The 19,746-nt window shown below is 32.0% G+C and overlaps 1 protein-coding gene across 1 annotated transcript in view; it reads right to left on the bottom strand.

The window, feature by feature from the left end:
* The window catches only part of LOC148598208 (adenylyl cyclase-associated protein 1-like), a 69,170-nt gene that overhangs the window by 26,766 nt on the left and 22,658 nt on the right, over nt 1–19,746 (bottom strand). Inside the window, exons 5-8 of the mRNA XM_088562563.1 lie at nt 19,469–19,522; nt 14,964–15,053; nt 13,881–13,966; nt 9,233–9,338 (exon numbers count right to left, since the gene is read on the bottom strand). Of these exons, the coding sequence (XP_088418689.1) occupies nt 9,233–9,338; nt 13,881–13,966; nt 14,964–15,053; nt 19,469–19,522 (336 nt within the window). The remainder of the gene's footprint in view (nt 1–9,232; nt 9,339–13,880; nt 13,967–14,963; nt 15,054–19,468; nt 19,523–19,746) is intronic.

Raw genomic sequence — 19,746 nt, 5'->3', positions numbered from 1 at the left:
TCATGATACATATTGCCCCTTACACAGAAGACACACAACCTTCTTTTTATCAGTTCTTTGAAATCCAAACTACTCATACCTGTTAACCCTCCCTCTTTAGGAGGGGACTCCTTCTTTTTGGGTCAACCTTCCTCTCTGAGAAAGACTCCCATGTGGAGGACAGTAATCTCCCTCTTTAACAAATTCTGCCCTCCAAGTTTCAATTCAATGGTGCACTACAGGAAAACCAAATATCCTCAATAAAAAGTCAATGAAAAGAGTTGAAGGTCAAAGACAGGTAAACGAAATTTCAATTGAGGGCCCCGGACCTTGGACCATCACAAATTTGAACCCCTGCATTGTTAAACATTTAAACACATTCAAAAGATTAACAACAGGAGTTTCGCCTGTTGAAGCACTAAGAATACTCCTCCTTTAAAAATCAATTTTAAATCACAATGTAAACAAGAAGATGTGCTTAAACCCTGGAAAAAGGAGACATGAATTTGTTTGGTATTTAAGTTGCATCAGAAAATTTCTTAAAAAAAATTTCTTAAAGACAGATGGGCTTAGAGAGAGGGAGGCAGACAGACAGACAAACAGACAAACAGATGGAAGGGAAAATTGATTACATAAAAATTTTATCTTTTTAAATCCTATTTTATTCAATTGTACAGAAAAACAAGGCTTAACCAAAACTTTCAGAACTACATATCTTGTTCAGTTCAATCGGTACTCAGTGGCAGATCCAGATTTTTTTTTGAAAGGTGGAAGGGGGGGGGGGGGGGGGGCTATCATTTCTTTTTTTATAATATAGTATAAACTTTTTGAGCATTAAGGGGGAGCTTGAATCTCTCTATGATACCGACAGAATAGTTCTCAATAGCTAAGGTGTTGAAATTTTCCATTTGCTCAGCATCAGCAATTTTGAAATTCTACAGCGTTTTTATACTTGATTTGCCTGGGATATCATAATTTTGTGCTTTCAACAACTGAAAAAGTTCAGAGACAAAAAAACAAAAAATGTGTGAATAAAATTAATATCCTCATGAAAATATTGTACAGTTTCAATTTGTCAGCAGTAATTATCATAGATAATAAATATTAGTAGGTAGTGCAACTCTGAAATCTTAGTTAAAGAGGCAATTATTTAAGTAAAACCCCACATAAATTGTGACAGTTACTGTAAGCCAATTAGGAGATACTCAGAAAAAACACAATGGAACACACAGACTGACAGACTAAAAGGTGAGCTGATTTAGCATTATCTATGTACAACAAATGTACTATTATTCAAATAACATTTCAGACTATATTTTGTGGATTTGCAATATAACAAGAATGGATATGATAAAATGTAAAAGAGACAACAACCCCACCCTGATGAAAAATATCAACTCAAGGCAACCATAGGGTCCTCAATGAACGAAGAAACTCACACACCCCTAGGGCAGGTTTCAGCAGGCCCAAAAAACAATATTTTACAGTGAAATAGTTACCCTTATAGACTCCAGAAAACTGAAAGTGAAAATGAAACAATCCAATCTATTTACTTTTACAATTTTTAACTCCAGATCCTAGATCCAATGATTTAATACAATCTTCTAAAAAGCATTCAAGACAACTTGTCATTGTAAAACACAAATAGCTGAAAAAAAAAATGCAAAAAGTAGACTTCAGTGAAAATTTCTTGATTTATAGAAGCTTCACCATGTTGCATGTGAAATTAAACGGTATCATTTACATATGAAAAGAAAAGTTTGGCATGATATTTTCTGCAGGATTTGTTATGAGATCCAAAACAGACCAGGATATTTTCAGGGTTAACAACCCTCAGCAGTACAACTGACCCATATCATTATGTAAAAAAAATTCTATAATTACATATGAAATTATGGCATATCTTTTTTTTAACATCTGGTTTGTTCTACTGGCTTAAGGTGATTCTGATCTGCAAGCCAGTAAAGTAGAATCTTCATTGAAATGTGTGGGAAAAACTTTAAGGCTGAGGAAAACAAACTTTTAACAAGCAACTCGTAGTAATGTGTTCCTGCTGACCCAAAAATAAGTTAAAGTGCAAAAGTCCCCTAACTCCTGTAAAATTTGGCGAATCAAAATGGCAGTGCAATATGATCAACTACAAATATGGTGACGAACAATCCTACAAAATTTGAACAAAATCAGTTCAGTCAAGTGGTATTTGAGGAATTGTGTCCACGAGAGTGACTGGATGTTGGACTTACAGACACAGGCATTTCTATGTCGCCTTCTACATAGCGGCAGGGAACAAAAAAGCACTAATATAGATCTACCCTTCCTGTAGTCAAGGGAGGGGGGATACAATCACCCACTTTTGGAAGCAAAAATAAAAAGATTTATTCACCTGGGAAAAAAAAAAAAAAAAACAGGCTCAAAAATGGTGAAGCACTAGTTAAGGGTAAGCATGAACAAAACACCTGTAAAAATTTCTAGCTAAGGATCCATCTTTTTTAATGTACATGTAAGCAGTACTGTAAACATACTAATTTTTGCAGTTGCCAATTTTCCTGGATTCCATTAAGGGAAAATAATCACTCTCTTAAATTTATGCAGTGTCAAAAAATGATTTTATTTATAGTGTAAAAAATCAATTTATGGGGTATGTTTTTTTTTTTTTTTTTTGCACTAATCTCACTATCGCGAAAATAGCGAAAATTAGTATACTGCAAAAACTGTTACCTTTACAGTATTTAAACATTGTCATAATACAAACCTGAAAATACAGGATTCTCTTTATGTAAATTGGTAAGTTTTTTCTTTTATTTTTTTAATCAGAAGTATAGAAATTGTCCATCTGGACCCCAGGTTATTTCAAGGTCACTGGACAACCTCCAAAATTCTGTCTGTGAGTCAGTGCCAGTGTGCTTCCTTACAAAGGGTAATATACAAAGAGCAGGCCTTCAAGTGGGGTTTGGTTAAAAAACAGGGCTTTTAAGAGGGCTAAATTTCTTGAAAAACAGGTCATTATAGAAATTCATACCTATTCATCATGTTCACCTTATTATAATGAAAACTCTTACCAAATGACATCATATCAAGCATACATACTTAAATTATGTATTGTAAATAAATGTACTACACCAACTGGGAAACCAAAGCAGCTTTGGAACATCTTGAAGTCTTCAATAGCCCACAAACAGTTATGCAAACTGCCAAAGCTGTCTTGGTACTATGTTGTTATAACCCATAACAAAGACTTGAGTGTTGTGTTGTACATGAATTGATAAAAAATAAACCAGATTCTTAGAAAAAATAAAGAACTATAATTGTCTTCAATTTGTAGAATTAACTAACAGGTCATGTAGAAAAACAGGTCTAACTATTTAATTGAGGAAAAAAAACCCCAAACTTTTTATAATTTTCAACCAATTAATTTCAATTTACAGGGATAATATAGGGAAAAGGGTTATTTTAAACAGTAATATAGGGATTATAGGGCATTGCCTAAAAGATAGGGAAATAAATATAGAAAATACAGGGCCTGTTGAAGGCCTGAAAGAGCCTTCACAAGTATATGGTAAGTGTTCTCAACCTACTAGAGAGAAAATGTCTTGAACTAAAAAGTAATTCAGTAAAGCTATACTTAATGCCCTCCTAAACTGTTTGTGTCAAGAAGGACAGAACAAGAAACTTAGAAATGTTCATATATACATGTACAAAATTTATTGCAATGCACTCACATTAGAAAGAAAAAAAAAATTAGCCAGCTAAAAAAGATGACAGTATTTTCACCAGTTAAGTTTATCTTAAATCTTCACACTGTACATAAACTTTTTCCTACAGCAAAAATCTGGAGAAAGGTAGATTCACCACAGTACAGACAATCGCCTATCAAACAAACACCTTATATAATTCATATGTTTTTTGCACTGTGGTTTCAAGGAGAATTTAAAACAATGAATATATTCTGTTAATGCTGGTTTTACTATACCTTATCTTTAATGTTTTGTGAAAACTGCTGGAATCAAAAGATAACATCTGATTTTGTTTACTTTTCTTAACAACCAATCAGAAAATTCGAGAAATGTTAATGAACCAATCAGAAAATTCATTTCGAGAATTTTGAAATTGATGTTGCCAATCACAGTTTGATTGACAAGTGAAACAGCCTTATCAGTTTCAGTGAGATTTCACTATCAATGCATAAAAAAAAATTTATGAGTTTGGCGTGTGTTGGCACTGCAGGCCTACACTGTAATGTAAACAGAAACTCCGACATTCTAGTTAAGAATTTTCATCTTGAATTTAATTCTAAAATGATGTAACTTTCAAACTTTTTGATGAAATGATATACAGTGATTACAAAAACAATAACGAGTTTTTCATTGCCTAATGCCTAAAATTTGATGGATCTCCACAATTTGTTGAATTAATCTCTTTTCAATTATAGTTTAGATCTATTGTTCTTATGTACTTTTAGAGAAGTCTAAAAATCAACTGTTAGTAGCAGAGATCTGAGAATAAATCTACAATTGGAGGAAATGTTGATTACACTTTGTGTCAACAAAATTTCCTAACTTACTTTGAACCCTATCAAACTGGTTGTGTTACTTAATATTTGAATGAGGGTAATATTTCAAAGGTTAAAATTTAGTTTTGAGAATGACAGTTTTGGACTTTCCCAAATTTCAAATTGAGAAAAATCAAAAGTCCACAAAAGTGTCAACAAAAAGGGCTGAATTTCAAAGTCTGCAAGTCAAGATATCTTGTATCACCACTTAATTGGACATTTGTACATGTATCTACCACATCTGTCAGGAATCAGGGGTCTACTTGGTCCTCATGGTCCAAACCAGCTTGGGCCAATAGGACATAAAAGAACTGCTAAAGACCATTTGTGTCCTTTAAGAAAAGAAAAATGTAAATTGGAACACATCTTGCATACAGGTTCAAGCAGAAAAGGGAGAAGTCTTACCCCCATAAGCTTTAAGTCAAGAAATTAAGTTTACTGTATTTTTTTTTGGTTTTTGCTTAAAGAGTACAAAATCTTGGAATTTTCAATGCAGGCATGTGATAAATCAAATTTTGGAAATGAATGGAATGAACAGTAAAATTCTACTTGGCACATATTGTAAATACATAAATACATAAAGATTACCATATGCTTGAGTTTAATTTCAACTGACAATGCTATGAAAGGAACAGTTTAAAAGACCTTAGCCCTTCTTTTCATGGGGTTTCCCCATCATAAATTACCATTAACCTTTAACCTTAAAAGGTAGATCTCTTTATAAGAAATTGGCATCAAAATCTACGACTTTTGATCTTGTTTCTTTCATGTCCTAATTATAATTTCAAAAAGAAAATGTAACATACTCAATTACAAATCCTTTGAACCTGCACACAGACAGACAGACAATAATGTTCAACCCCCTCTTTTACAAAAATGCATGCCAGTCAGAAAATAAAAGAAATGAAAAATTCTTCAATTAACCTAAAGCAACCTCTTATTCAAAAATCCATTATTTGCCAAATTTCAATCACCACATAAAAATGATTCCATTCCAAATATTTACTTCCTTAAAGGTCAAAGGTTGCTAGCTTCCTTTACAAGAACAGATGGAAGCTGTAGGTTACATAAGTAATGATCTGATGTACTTAGAAACCTACCAGTTTCTATGTCAAGGAAAATATTTGCCTTTTGGTGTATTATAGGTATTTAGTACTGTTCTTTGTTCCTTGAAGATTTGGAGTAGGGTAAAAAATGCAGGGATTCTCTCAGGTTACCTGGTAATGTCTTGTATATCCTAATTCATTAAATTTTTTGTGTTGGACAAGAAGTAGAGGGGCAAGGCCCATTTGTTTGAACTTTATCCGCTGGATAAATATTCATCCAGTGGACAACTCCAATAGCTTGCACTAGATCGTATCCATTGGATAACTTTTGTCCAGCAGATAAATCATTTGAACAACTAGGCCATGATGATTTGTTTGGTACTGCTTTGTATTTCCCAATTTTCCTAAGATTTGGAGATGAGCAAGAAATGGGGATGGTTGACACTAAATGAGACTTTATCGAGTGGCTGGATTATTGAATTTGTTAAGGAATTTGACCGATTTCAAGACAATTCAAGTGAGATTACAACATATAGACACCAAACCTATAAATATCAAGTCTAAGAAGTGGTATGCACCTTAAAGATTTTTTGTAATATGATAATAGACATTTGTACCAAGTTTCATGATGATGAGTCTTAAAAAAGACGAGAGTAGAACAAAACCTGGCTTTCCCTAAATTAGTACATTTAGTTGCTCTTTTGATCTTGCCCTATAACCATAAAAATTGACAAAATGCTTTTTTTTCTTCTAAAGACATATAAGGAATATAAACAGTGTACAAAATTTGGTCACTTAAGCAGGTAGCCCTAAAGTAAGGGACAAAATTCTTACAAATCATTGGAACATTTGTATTCACCATTTTATATCAATCTAATGTAAGCATCAAAGTAACTTGGATTGATTTCATTCTGTTTTCAATGAAAGCTTGATAGGCTATGGTGAAAATGAATATGATACAAATATATCACCGATTTCAAGACTTATGTCCCTTATCCTAGGTCTATCTCCTTAAAAGCCTGTAATTACTTTAAACAACATCAAGCTATGGAATTAACTTCATCCACCCCGAAATTAAACTTTAAAACAAAAGTTCAAACCCTTGTCTTAAATTTGTACAGTAGTACCAACAAGTATGCAAAAACAAGTTGCGTGTGAGCAGCTTTAGTGCAAAAAAAAAAACATCCTCTTATCTCTCTGTAACTCATTGATAATATTTCTCTGTACCTCAAAATTGAGTACCTCTCTCTCTACCTCAACACTGAGAACCTCTCCCTCTACCTCAACATTGACAACAATATCTTTCTCTACCTCTAAAATGACAACATCTCTCTCTCTCAACATGCTCTACCTCGATCAGCATTGACAACCTCTGCTCTTGTCAGAAATTCAACAACCTACATGTATTCAAAACATTTACAATCTGTGAGCAATCAAATTACCTACAACTGAAAACACCATTTAACCCTCGAATGCACAATTAGCCACCTCTATCCCTCTAAAATTAATTTCCTCTACCTCAACCTCTTTCCTTGATTGTTATTCAAGGACAGCAACCTTCCATTAAGTAATTTGAGGGCAACAAGCTCAATTTTTAACAAGTTTTCTGAATCACGCCAGCAATTTGGAAGGCGAATTATTTTAACATGCTCTAGAAACCTTCTGTTGAAAATTATAAGAATTAGAAGCTATGAAACCATATGTTTAAGCAATCAGTTTTTAGCGAAGCATCTTCAAAACACTAAGGCTAAACACTGTCTGAGAGGAAATGAACGAAAGTTTGAAGAACACCATATTTTGTTACATATTTGTCTATATAGATGAGTACAGCAGATATTTCCACTGATAAGTTCAATCAAATATTTTTTAACAAATTTTCAAAAAATTGCAATGTGGGGGGTGGGTGTGGGGTTGAATTCTAGGCTATTAAAACTCTAATAGAAATTAGTTTATTACAACATTTGTATAATGTAGCTTTTGTCAGCTTGGCAAAATATTTCTCTTGATAAAATTCAAATGCCTTTTCATTTTTTCCATAGCAAAAAATAAACAACAAGTGTTTTGAAACATCTGGTGTATTCTTGAATATTATATGATATACATTAAACTATTATTCATGGTTTTTGTGACTGGGAAAGTTCAAAACAATAAATTTTAATTCCAAAAGGACATATCAGTTTTTAACACTATATCAATGTTGTAAAAAAAAAACAACAAAACAACCCCCCCCCCCCCCAAAAAAAAAAAGAAAAAAAGAAAAAAAAAAAAAAACAGCATTGCCATTTCACTTTACATGCTTAAAATATCTTCCGATTCTACTTCAGGTACCAGTATCGTATTGCATATCCCTGAGCAGGTGTACGTCAAAACATGGATGCTATAAAAATATAGTGCATTTTCTTTTGCGTCTCTACAAACTAATGTTTTGTCAAAAGATATGAACAATGACTTATAAAATAGAGCAAACATCACACTGTAAGATGAAGAACTTTTTTAAAAGAAAATCTAACATAATTACATAAAAATGTTCCACTGAAAAGGTTGGTTTGGTGAGTGCAAAACAAAAGTGAAAGTAGGGAAAATGACTATTTATAGTTCAAGACTACTTTTCTGTCCAATCTTCGTGGACTCACCCTATTTTCTTTGCGGGAAATTATTTTTTCATACGTCCTCAGAAATGCTACATAAGTGAAAGTTTTATTGAATCAATTTACATATTTTTTTTTTAAATCCTAAAAATATGCACTTCACTATAGAAGTCTATGGGAAAATTAATACGATACTGAGACCTTCATGGCTCCACTATGTGTTTGAGGTATATCTAACCACCAAAAGAAAAGCAGTCAAACATTCACCCCATATTGTACCCTTGCTGACTTTTTTTCAAATTCCTCTCCTTCACAAAGCAAGCATATGACCTAATATTAAAACTGATTTCTGAAAGATTTTCAGATCAAAAACTGTAGGAGATGTGATAAAAATTTAACAATCTTAGAGGCAATGCTGATACCTTCAACCGTTTGTAAGCCCCTATGGGGGTTAACTTTTAACTCATTTAAATACGATAACAACCCATCGAAACAGCATGGATTTTCAAATCTGAAAATTTATGATGTATAAACCATTCATCAATTGCTCATAATCTCCATAACAGATTCAAAAATACATCATATCTCTCTCTGTTTTAAAATTAAGTTTTAAATTTGAAAGATTTAGAAACTGTCATTAGGCATTAAATCACATAAATTGTTCATTAATTTTACTTATCATACATGTCACTTCTTTTACATATCTTTTGAGATACCTGTGCCTAAGTGAAAGTTACATATCAATATCCTCCAGCTCAATATCATTGAACTTGTGAATTTTTTGTAGCCATGGATAAGAATTGAATCTATAAAATCAGTGACTGACCAGGACTTATTCCTTGTCAATTCCAATAGTGACCATTTACAGTAGAACTAACCTGTTTCATTATTGACCTGCGGTCATTATTTACCATGCAACTTATCTGTTGATTCCATTTTTGACCTGTGGTAACTTTTTACAGGGCATCTCACCTGTTGATTCTTTTCTTGACCTATAGTCATAATTAACAGTACAACTTACCTGTTGATTCCATTATTGACCTGTGATCACTACTAACAGTGCAACTTACCTGTGGATTCCATGATAGTCCTGTAGTATGATGTTGCTTGATGTAAGCCTGTAAGTTAGTCAATGTTGAAGACCAAGACTTTGCCCAGCTTACATGGTTCTCGTCTCTGTAAATAATCAAGATGGACATGAAAGACAAATGAAAGAAAGCTTCCTTCTATATAGGCAAAATCAACCCCAAAGATATTGAAATCTCTAAATATTTTATCAAACAAAATGTGAACTGACACACGAACACTGATATATATCAAAGGTGTTTATCTGAAGACCAGGGGCAGATTTAGAGATTTAGGCATTTATTTGTTTATAAAAATGGGGGGAGTAGGGGGATAGAATTTAAGAAATATAAAATAAAAGGGGGGTTACCGGCTGTAATTTACTCATTTTTGTCTTTTTTGCACAAAATCTTTGTGAAGATGGAAGGAATGTTCAAACCCCCAAAACCCTCCCCGATGAACCTCAACTGAAGATTCCTGTATTGAAAGAAAGATTGTGCCAATTCTTCAATAAACCAAATAAAGAAGCCGTTCTTATTCAACTAAGAAGTGCCAAAATGTAGAGGCCTCCTTTTAACCAATGACAAATGGTGAATTTTCAAATTTCAGAGAAACCTTTCTATACTGGACACTGAATTATCCAAAACCTTCTAAACTGACACTAAATCAACCATAACCTGTCTAAACTAACCAAAACCAGTCTAAACTGGACATTAAATTAACCATAACCTTCTACACTAACCAAAACCTCTCTACATTGGACACTGAATTAACCAAAACATGTCTAAACCGGAAACAGAATTAACCAAAGTCTGTGTAAACTGGACACTGAATTAACCAAAACCTGTTTAAACCAGACACTTTTTTTTAATCTCTTCATATCATTCAAAATGTTTTATGAAACTTGGTAAACCAAACATAGGTTTAAACTACTGTAAAAGTATCAATTTCCAAACCCCAATTATTGATTCTTGTGAATATGATCACTTGATAGAATCCACGAAAATTAGCAACAGCGAAAACTAATATGTTTACAGTAAACCAATTTTAAAAGCTGAAAGGGGTTTGGTTACGAAAGATTTCATGGGATCATATTTCTCAATGTCTTAGCTTAATGAAACAAACAAAAAACAAAATCCAATTTGATCATAATTTAGAAATCCAAGTATTCAATTTCAAATTCTATCAGTTTCATCAGAACCTAACAAACAGTGAAGATTTATTAGAAAAGCAATATCATAATTTTATTATTCCTGTAATATAAATCTTTTCCAATTGAAATTTAATGTGAATGTTTTAAGAGCCTTGATCTCTCTCAAGTATAATGTGCTCTCAAAATAAATTCAAAAGGATCTCTTCAGAACACAATCTATCAAGTTTTATCTAAAAAAATTATCTTTACCTAAAATTTTCTTTGAAAAAAATCAAATTATCTGGTTTACATTATACACTTTTTTATTTAAAAAAAAAACAAATCATCATTTACAATCAGCTTACACAATTGATGAAATTTCTTAACTGTCTCCTTTTACAATAATAAAAGAAATTTTTATTACACTATAACTAAGATAATATCAATTTGTATGAGGTGTTAGAATTCAAAGAGAAGTTAGAGTTATCTTTCTTTGCATGTAAATTATTAGGCTAGAAGCATAATTTTTCCCCCCCTAAAAATGCAAATTGGTCCAATTAAGGATAAGAAGGAAGGGTTTGAAATCTCACTGAATTCTATATGAAAATAAACAATTGCTGGTCATAATAACCAAATTCTTCAGTATTTCAATAAATTCAGTCAGAATGTTCATGGCTTCGTGCAAAGTTTCTTGGCAAAAAAAAAAAAAAAAACCCAAATTCATCAGTTTTTCAATAAATTCAGTCAGCATGTTCGTGGAATTGTGCAAAGTTTCTTGGCAAAAAAAACCTAAATTCGTCAGTATTTCAATAATTTCAGACAGTATGTTCATGGCTTTGTGCAAAGTTTCTTGGAAAAAAAACCCCAAATTTGTCAGTACTTCAATAAATTTAGTCAGAATGTTCATGGCTTTGTGCAATGTTTCTTGGCAAAAAAAAAAAAAAAAAAAAAAAAAAAAAACCAAAAACAACAAAATTTAACTAACCATTAAAGAGGAAAAAAAGGTTATTTAACATGATTGATACTAAACTCTTGTAGCCAAGGAAAAGAATTATGTACTTCTCAATTTAAAAATCAGGCAAAATGTGTATAAGGTCACGGAGTGGCACATGAAGAAAAAAAAAAAAAAAAAACACAAAATTTAATACACTATCATGTATGTATAACTCATTACCTGGGAAATAACAATCAAAGTGTTTGTCTAAGAATTGGGCAAAATGTGCATATGGTGTGGAACAAGAAAAAAAACCTCAGAGATTAAATTGCATTGTCGTATTATTCATACCTCATAACTTCCAAAATAACCACCAAAGTGTTTGTAAAGTAAGCTTTTATAAAATATTGATTGGTCAAATGTAGCTGAAATGCACTATGGAACCATGGCAGGAAAATCATCCTGCATTTTTTCCCTATTTAGGCTGTAAAAAAGAAATATCTACATCACAGATGTGTCAGGATATGTTTATATAGCTTTTTGTTTGTTTTCTAGATGTTTTGAATATATTTGAAGCAAAAAAATTCAAATCTAAGAAAACTGATATGCCACCCATTGCCCGATTCTTACAAAGAATGGTTACCTAAGTTATGACCAAAGCCAGATAATTCAAGACTGAGTACAGCAATTTACAAATTCTTTACCTAAATGAAAATCCTAACATTTTGAATATTCACAAATATTAATTTTTTTTTTTATTTTCTCATAAGTGCAACCAACTAATTTTTTTTATATTTATAAGTTCATCAAGGTCATTCCAAGAACAAAATTTTGACGTAAGGTATTTTCTAATAGTTATCAAACTTTTGATGCCTTATGCCAAACTTCAAACAATTTCAAACAATCGTTATCAAACTATAATATAGAAATAGCAGACAGCAACGTAAGTATCCAACACGAAAAATACCTTGTAATTGCTTCATTAAAAAAATTAAGTCGTTTTCATCTTGCGAAGAGAAATGCAATTATATTATCAAAATTGGGGAGTATTCCTTTTAATAAATTTAGAGAATTAAAACAAGCTATTCTAAGACATTCCCATATGCTTTGAGTTTCAAAACACACAGTTAGCAAATCTCATACTTTTTAACGCTACAAGAAAATAGTTGTCTGAACAAGAATGGAAAGCAATTATTTTCGAAGATGCTAAATATCTCTGAAGTTTTAATGAAAAACTGTGATTCTTAACAAACATTTTGACAATTTTGAACATCAGCAAGATACCCTCCATCCAATTTTCTTAATTTGATTTACAGATCACTTAAATGTTTGGAGTACTTGATAATTAGCAGTGCAAATTTCAAGCATTAGAGTGAAAGATAGATGTATCATCTGAGCGTTTTAACAGCAGGACAAGATCTAACACAATCCATCCATTTTAACAATACAGGTGAAAATTTGATGGATTTTTTAGGTCTTGGAAGGTTTGAAGTTTAATTAGTGGTGAAAACTTAAGATGTTTAAAGTTGTAAAAGCAAATAGCACAAATTGTCTTTTGAGGTTTTACTAATTGAAAAACAATAGTTAGAACAAAAGGTTCATTTGTTTTTTGTACATCTCAGACATTCTTTGTTAATGAGAGCTCAGTGTTGAAATGTTTTCGATCCCACTAGCTCGATCATTGACGGAACATTTTAAGCTCCAGTAATTAGTTACAGACAGTTTACTGTCCTATATTGAGTACACAGACAGAAATTTCAAACAATGAAATGGAAGATGCTAAGAATGGCTCAACCATTTATAACGTGAGAGCACAAGTGTTCAAATATACCTTCAAGAAAGGAAAGTCCTGAATTTTCCAGGTTTCAAATCACCAGACTACTTGAGAAAAATAAGAAGTTTACAATAAGAATTCAATTCAAAAGGGTTGATGCTCAAGGTCACAAGTCATAGGTCCTAAGATAGAAAATGAAATCTCAAACAGTGGAACAGAAGATGCTGATATTAGAATGGCCCTAACATATGTAACGGGAGAGCATGATTTCCTTCTAAAAATTATACCTTCCTCTCTAAAGATCAAAACTCTACAACTGACAGGCCAGTGAAAAACTGATTCAACTAAACAATAAATCCTTTATCCAAGTCAAAAAAGAATATTGATACAGGACAGCAACTTAAATCATATACAAAATATGCCCCATTTATAAAACATACAAAATATGCCCCATTTATTAAAAAACATACAAAATATGCCCCATTTATAAAACATACAAAATATGCCCCATTTATAAAAAAAACATACAAAATATGCCCCATTTATAAAAAAAACATACACAATATGCCCAATGTATATAAAAACACATACAAAATATGACCCATCTGTATAAAGCTACATACAAAATTTGAAACAAGTCTATCCATTGGGAGCTAATAATTGCTATGAAATTTGGATAGATGGAATGACGGGTAGAAAGAAAGACAGACAGATGGAAGTACAGACAAGATAATTCCTTTCTACAGCCCACCTGCTGAGTGGAGGTATTACAATGTATTAACACTTGCTAATTTCATGTTCTATAGTACTTACTTCCCCTTGAAGTCTTTAAGGACTCTGTTAGAATAGAAGGTACCAGCATCTGCCATGTCTTTCACAAATGGTCCTGGGGTGGGAGACTTAAATATAGAAACATGTACCTCATACTATGCAAGTTTTATTGTGCATGATAATCATGAAGTTTTTGATCATTATGATGTAATTTTTGATTCCATGTGTGTATTATAAATGGTTATTGCATGTTCTTAGTTGTCTGTTTTATTTGTCTAGTTGTTATCCCTATATTATGTTCATTTCATCCCGGTTGCCTTGATTTCCCTATCATGAACTTAACTTATTCAATATTTTTTTCATATAATTGAAGTGCATTATTGAAAGGGTACAAATTTTATTGTATCTACTCCGAATTTTTTTTTCTCAACAAAATGGCAAAATTTCATTCCAAGTTTATATATACCCTTATGAAATCTAAGAAGCTTGACTCCTTAGGAAAGTAGGCAGATTGCAGAACTCACAAAAAAAACCCAAAAAACAAAAACCTTTAATATGGTGCTCAAATCATATGATAATCATATGGTGCTTGATATATAAGATAATAATATGGTAATCATGTGAAAATCATATGATATTGAACATATGATAGTCATATGATTATCATATGATTCTCATGTTAGTTTTGGCTTGAAAACATATGACTATCATATGTTTGTGAAAACATATGATAATCATATGATTATGATATGTAAACCAAAACATATGATTATCATATGGTGCTTGATTTATATGATAATCATATGATACAAACTACATGATTCTCATGTGTGGCACATTTGCCTGTGTAGTGCCCTAGTTTTCACCATCATAGAAGTCAAATAAACAAAAACAACCATCTTCAGAATTGGACTTGAAATGAGATTCTAGTTATTTTTCAAAACCAAAAAAAATTAATACCTGTGAATATTGCCATCTGAACAAATCCATACAAATTAATAATTTTTATCAAATTTGTGTTGCTATTTTTTCTAGTATATCCTTTTTGACTCAGCTATTTTTCCAGTACATGTATATCCTTTCCTCTTTATACTGACAGAAAACCAAATCAGAAAAAAAACTTACCACAGAGACCCATCCTAAGGCAGTCAAAGATTCACTAAGCACTGATAGATGGTTGAAGTACTGACTTGTTCTGTTGGATTCTCTGAAATTCTGAAATTATATAACAAAATGACAATATATTACAGGGTTTCCAAATATCTGAATTAAAATGAGGCAAATGTTTAAAAACAGTTTCTTTCATATACAATTAATGGGATCTAAGGCTGAAAAAAAAATCTATCCTACCTACCCTATTTTTTTGTGCCTACCCTAAACATGTTATTGCCATTTGGGCACAAGCACTATTAAAATCTAGATAGTTTCCCCATTTACTCAATGAAACATAATATCTCCCTACCTACCAACCCGATTTTTTTCTTGCTTGTTAAGACAACTCTTACAAATCATTAAAACGTTTGTATTCAGGCGCCTTATATCAATCTCATGTAGCATCAAAGTAACATGGATTTATTTCTTTCTGTTTCAAATGAAAGCTTGAAAGGCTTCGGTGAAAATTAATATTATTCAAACACATCACTGATTTCTAGAGTTATGTCCCTTACCTTAGGTCTACCTCCTTAAGTAGGAAACAAGACTTACTATTTTTTTTTTGGCATAATATGAGAAAAAGCAAGTACATGTTCTGTAAACATATTAAGTTGCTAATTTTTGCAGATTCTCAAAAGTGGATACAATGCATGTATCAATTTTCACAGTTTAAAAAAATGATTTGTGCTATATAGTGTTAAAAATCTTTTTCAGTTTTCTTTTAACTGTGAAATAGTGAAAATTAGTATGTTTACAGTACTTACATATCACACATATGAAAACCATGTCTTGGCATACATGTAACATAATCATAAACATGAGCCAGCACTTTTCAGAACTAGCAATATTTGTGAATTTGGCATTAGAGATGTTAGATAAAGGTCAAACAGGACTTGCTGAAGGACCAAAAAACCTTGTTGAATGACCACCAGGACTTATTGGAGGACCACTATGATATGTTGAATGACCGCCAGGACTTGTTGAAGGACCACCAAGACTTGATGAATGACTGCCAGGACTTGTTGAATGACCACCAAGACTTATTAAGAACCGTCAGGACTAGTACAAGGACCACCAGGATATGTTGAAGAATTACAGAATATCAGTTTTTGCCAACACTGTACATGCATCTTCAATTTTACATGTACTTGTAAATACAGAAAAGTCAAATGTATATGGTTCACACAAGATTTCGTGCCAATTAAACAAGTGCTTCAGGGTGAAAAATGTAATCTAAGTTTCAATTTCTTAATATAAAACTTCAAAATTAATGTTCCATCAGTCAGTTAATGGTTTCTTGATAACTTTTGATTTTGGAAACACGTCATCGCCAGAAGTAGGCAATACTTGTAGGAACGTATGAAAAACAATACTAAAAAACCGTCTGATTTCAAAAGTAAAATCTGCTCCCTATTTGTCAGCCTTTTCATCACTTAAATTACTGTATATATTAGTAACAGATTATTAAGCATAATTAGATGAAACTTCATCTACAAATTATGATGAGTAATCAAAGATTGCAACAAATGTGAGGATGCATAGAAGATCTGGTACAAATATACAAATACAAATATCAAGAGTTGATGTTCCTGAATTGTTTTCAAGTTTTAAGCAGGTAGACCTAGGGTAAGGGATACAACTCTTACAAATCATTGGAACGCTTGTATTCACAACTTTACATCAATCTCATGTAAGCATCAAAGTAACTTGGACTGATTTCATTCTTTTTCAAAGGAAAGCTTGAAAGGCTTTGGTGTAATTGAATATGATAAAAACAGAAGTATAAAATGTCCCTCAATAAAAGGTAAAAGGTTAAAGGTCCAGGACCTAGATAAATATCACTGCAAAGGTCATGTGAATATTTGGAGCGTGTATTTGTCATATCAGTATCGGTTTTCAGTTCCGGATCAGCATTTTATGTGTTTCTTTCCTCGTAAATTTTTTCCCAATGTGTTGAAAATACTGTAAAATTTCCCAAAAATAAAGGGTTGGGGCTGCTTTTAAAGCAAGTAACAAAATCACTGTCTAGTGAGATATGACTAAAAAAAACCTGAATTTGAAACAGATTTCTGTCTATAAAATCCAGATATCTTCTAAACACCTTATGGATCAGTTTTTACTTTTTAACTGTATATAACTGCTGATTTTTCAATAATGTAACATTTATGAGATAAATCAATATTAAATTTTCACTTATTTTGGTGTTTTTCCAAAATTTAAACAATAATTTCTTTAATAGATTTCACAAAGTAGGTAGCTGTAAGTGTGATGGACAGACGGACAGACAAGTTGAGCAGCTACTAGACCTACTTTCAGCATTAGTGTCACAGGTAGCAAGAACTTCTCGGATTCTTGAAAGATTCCTAGTTCTCCAACAGGAATTTCAGTAACAAGTACAAAATCATTGCAGAACATTAACAAAAATCTGCCTTCTTCTTGAAAGGACCAGAGACCTCATCTTTACAAAGGATAAAATATCTCATTACAAAATAAGAGGGATGTCAAGATAAATTAAAGTGCATATCATTTTCAATTTCAAGTGGTTTTACAAGAAATAACATTCGTCTTTGAAAATACTCTCAGGATCAAAGAAAATATGCTGGATCTTCACAAATATAATTAACATGATAAAAAATGAAAATTCTAACGCTTTCTGACTGAGTATCCATTAAAAGAAATTGTAACGACATTATAATTAGCCTAACATAAAAGAAGTAAGACATTACATTGAATTATAACAGGGAAAAAAATTCACATTTCACTTTTGAAGTTGGTCAAAATATACCTTTGACTGTAATTTAATCATTTCCTTTTCTTCACTTAATTTCTTTGTTTATACCTTTGTGTGAGGCAATTAGAAAATTTGTTCTATTCAGTTTTTGAGTTGTCTTTCTTTGAAAGCAAAAAAATTCAACATATTTATTTCAAAATTTAAAATCAAAAGATTTAAAGCTGTAAAAATTATAATCAGTTAAAATCAAAGCAACTTGGCTCTCCTCAAAGGTCTTTAAAATACCAAAATTAGAACTGATTTGAGATACCTTAAAAAGTTTTCCAACTGAATATATTCTTATACCAGCCACCTAGGGTCAGGTCAAGGATTTTTCATTTATATCATGTTGCTCAATATTTCCTGAAGGAACTAAACATTTTGACCAAAGGTCAGGTCAGAATGACCTATGTCACATGATTGTCTAGACCAATCATATTAAACCTTAAATAATTTTCAACTGACCATTCTTAGGTCATTCTGACCAGCTAGAAAGTTTTGGCAATAAAAATCAAAGACTGAAGTCTTCAAAGTAGCTAATCGTGAAATATTCACTGTCACTGATTTTGACATACTTTAAACATCCGAAATGGTACAAATGTGATATATGCTCTAAAATCGGATGACTTCTGCTAAAATCTTGGTTCCCTTAATAATATTGCGTACTCTTAAGTAACCATTATGGCCAAATGGCAATGTATAGATATTGGTGTCCTGGTAACATACATGTCCCTTATATAATCAATTGTAACGAACACCTGTGTTTGAATCGAAAACTGGGTAATATTACATTAATTCAATGCTAACCGATCATTTCATCTTTTAATGTAAATTTCAGTTCTAATACAAGCAAAAAACATATGTTTTACAAAAGGTACATTGTAGCAATCTTTGGGTCGCTTTATGATATTGACAGGGAACCAGTTTATGAACCAGATTTAGCAACTGGCAATGAATATTCATAAATATCGGGATGTGCTACTGTATATGACCTATATAGTATTATAACTAGCCTCAGTGCCTGAATCGGAAACCAGGTAATGTTCGAAGGTAACTGATCATTTAATGTAAACTTCCTGTTCTCATACAAGCAAGAAACACACGTAGAACACACAGGTATGATATTTAAGAGGTACATTTTTATCTCATATGAAGCTAGAACTATGACACTGTGGCAGTGAACACAGTGAAGATCTGTTGGATTATGTGGCGTATAACTACACATTAATGCAAATCATATGCCAATATTAATACAGAAATTATGTGTGCAAGAAGTTGCTAACACTATCAGCAACTTAAAAAAGGTACAATATCATGAAGTATTGACAAGTTACATACATTCTGATTTTACTTGGGCAAATTGAGGTAAAGACCAAAAAGTACTATCTTAAAAAAAAAAAAGATAAATGACAAATTTTCATGCTTTTTCAGTCTATTATTAAAGTATATAGCTTATCTGATTAAGATTTTACTTGGTAAATTGTGCACTCACTGAGCTATGTTTTCGTATTTCAAAAAATTGCTTCATTGGTTCAACTAGTAAACCAAGGTTTATGAAAGTAAAAAACTGCTTTTCATTGAAAATATTATGGACTCAAATACCCACTGTAGCCATGAATATCACAGTTGTCAACACTGTTGACCAAAGAAATGGGAGGTTCTAAGGTTGGGAGGTTGGAAAAAAAAACGGGAAGTATAATATACATACCACAACAGTAGCAATGCAGTCTGACAGAGGCTTCAATACTGTCATAAAATCATTCTGAAAAAACAAATAATAACAGAAAATAATTCAATTCAATCAATCATTCTGATAAGATTAATTTGTAAATTAGGACATAATTTTTTTTTCGTACTGCAAATACTGCTACAGTACCTGAACCGATCCGTGCAACAAAAATTGCCATCGGTCATCGGTCACCAATCAGTTTCGGGTCAGTCATCAGTCTGTCAAACCAATCCATTGAACAGGTGATCGCATCACGT

The sequence above is a fragment of the Perna viridis genome, chromosome 14 (assembly GCF_037379345.1).
Source record: "Perna viridis isolate PV_CMFRI_1.1 ecotype Kerala chromosome 14, ASM3737934v1, whole genome shotgun sequence".
Taxonomy (NCBI): Eukaryota; Metazoa; Mollusca; class Bivalvia; order Mytilida; family Mytilidae; genus Perna; species Perna viridis.
Note: the sequence above shows the minus strand (reverse complement) of the source record. Positions and strands in the feature narration are given on the sequence as shown.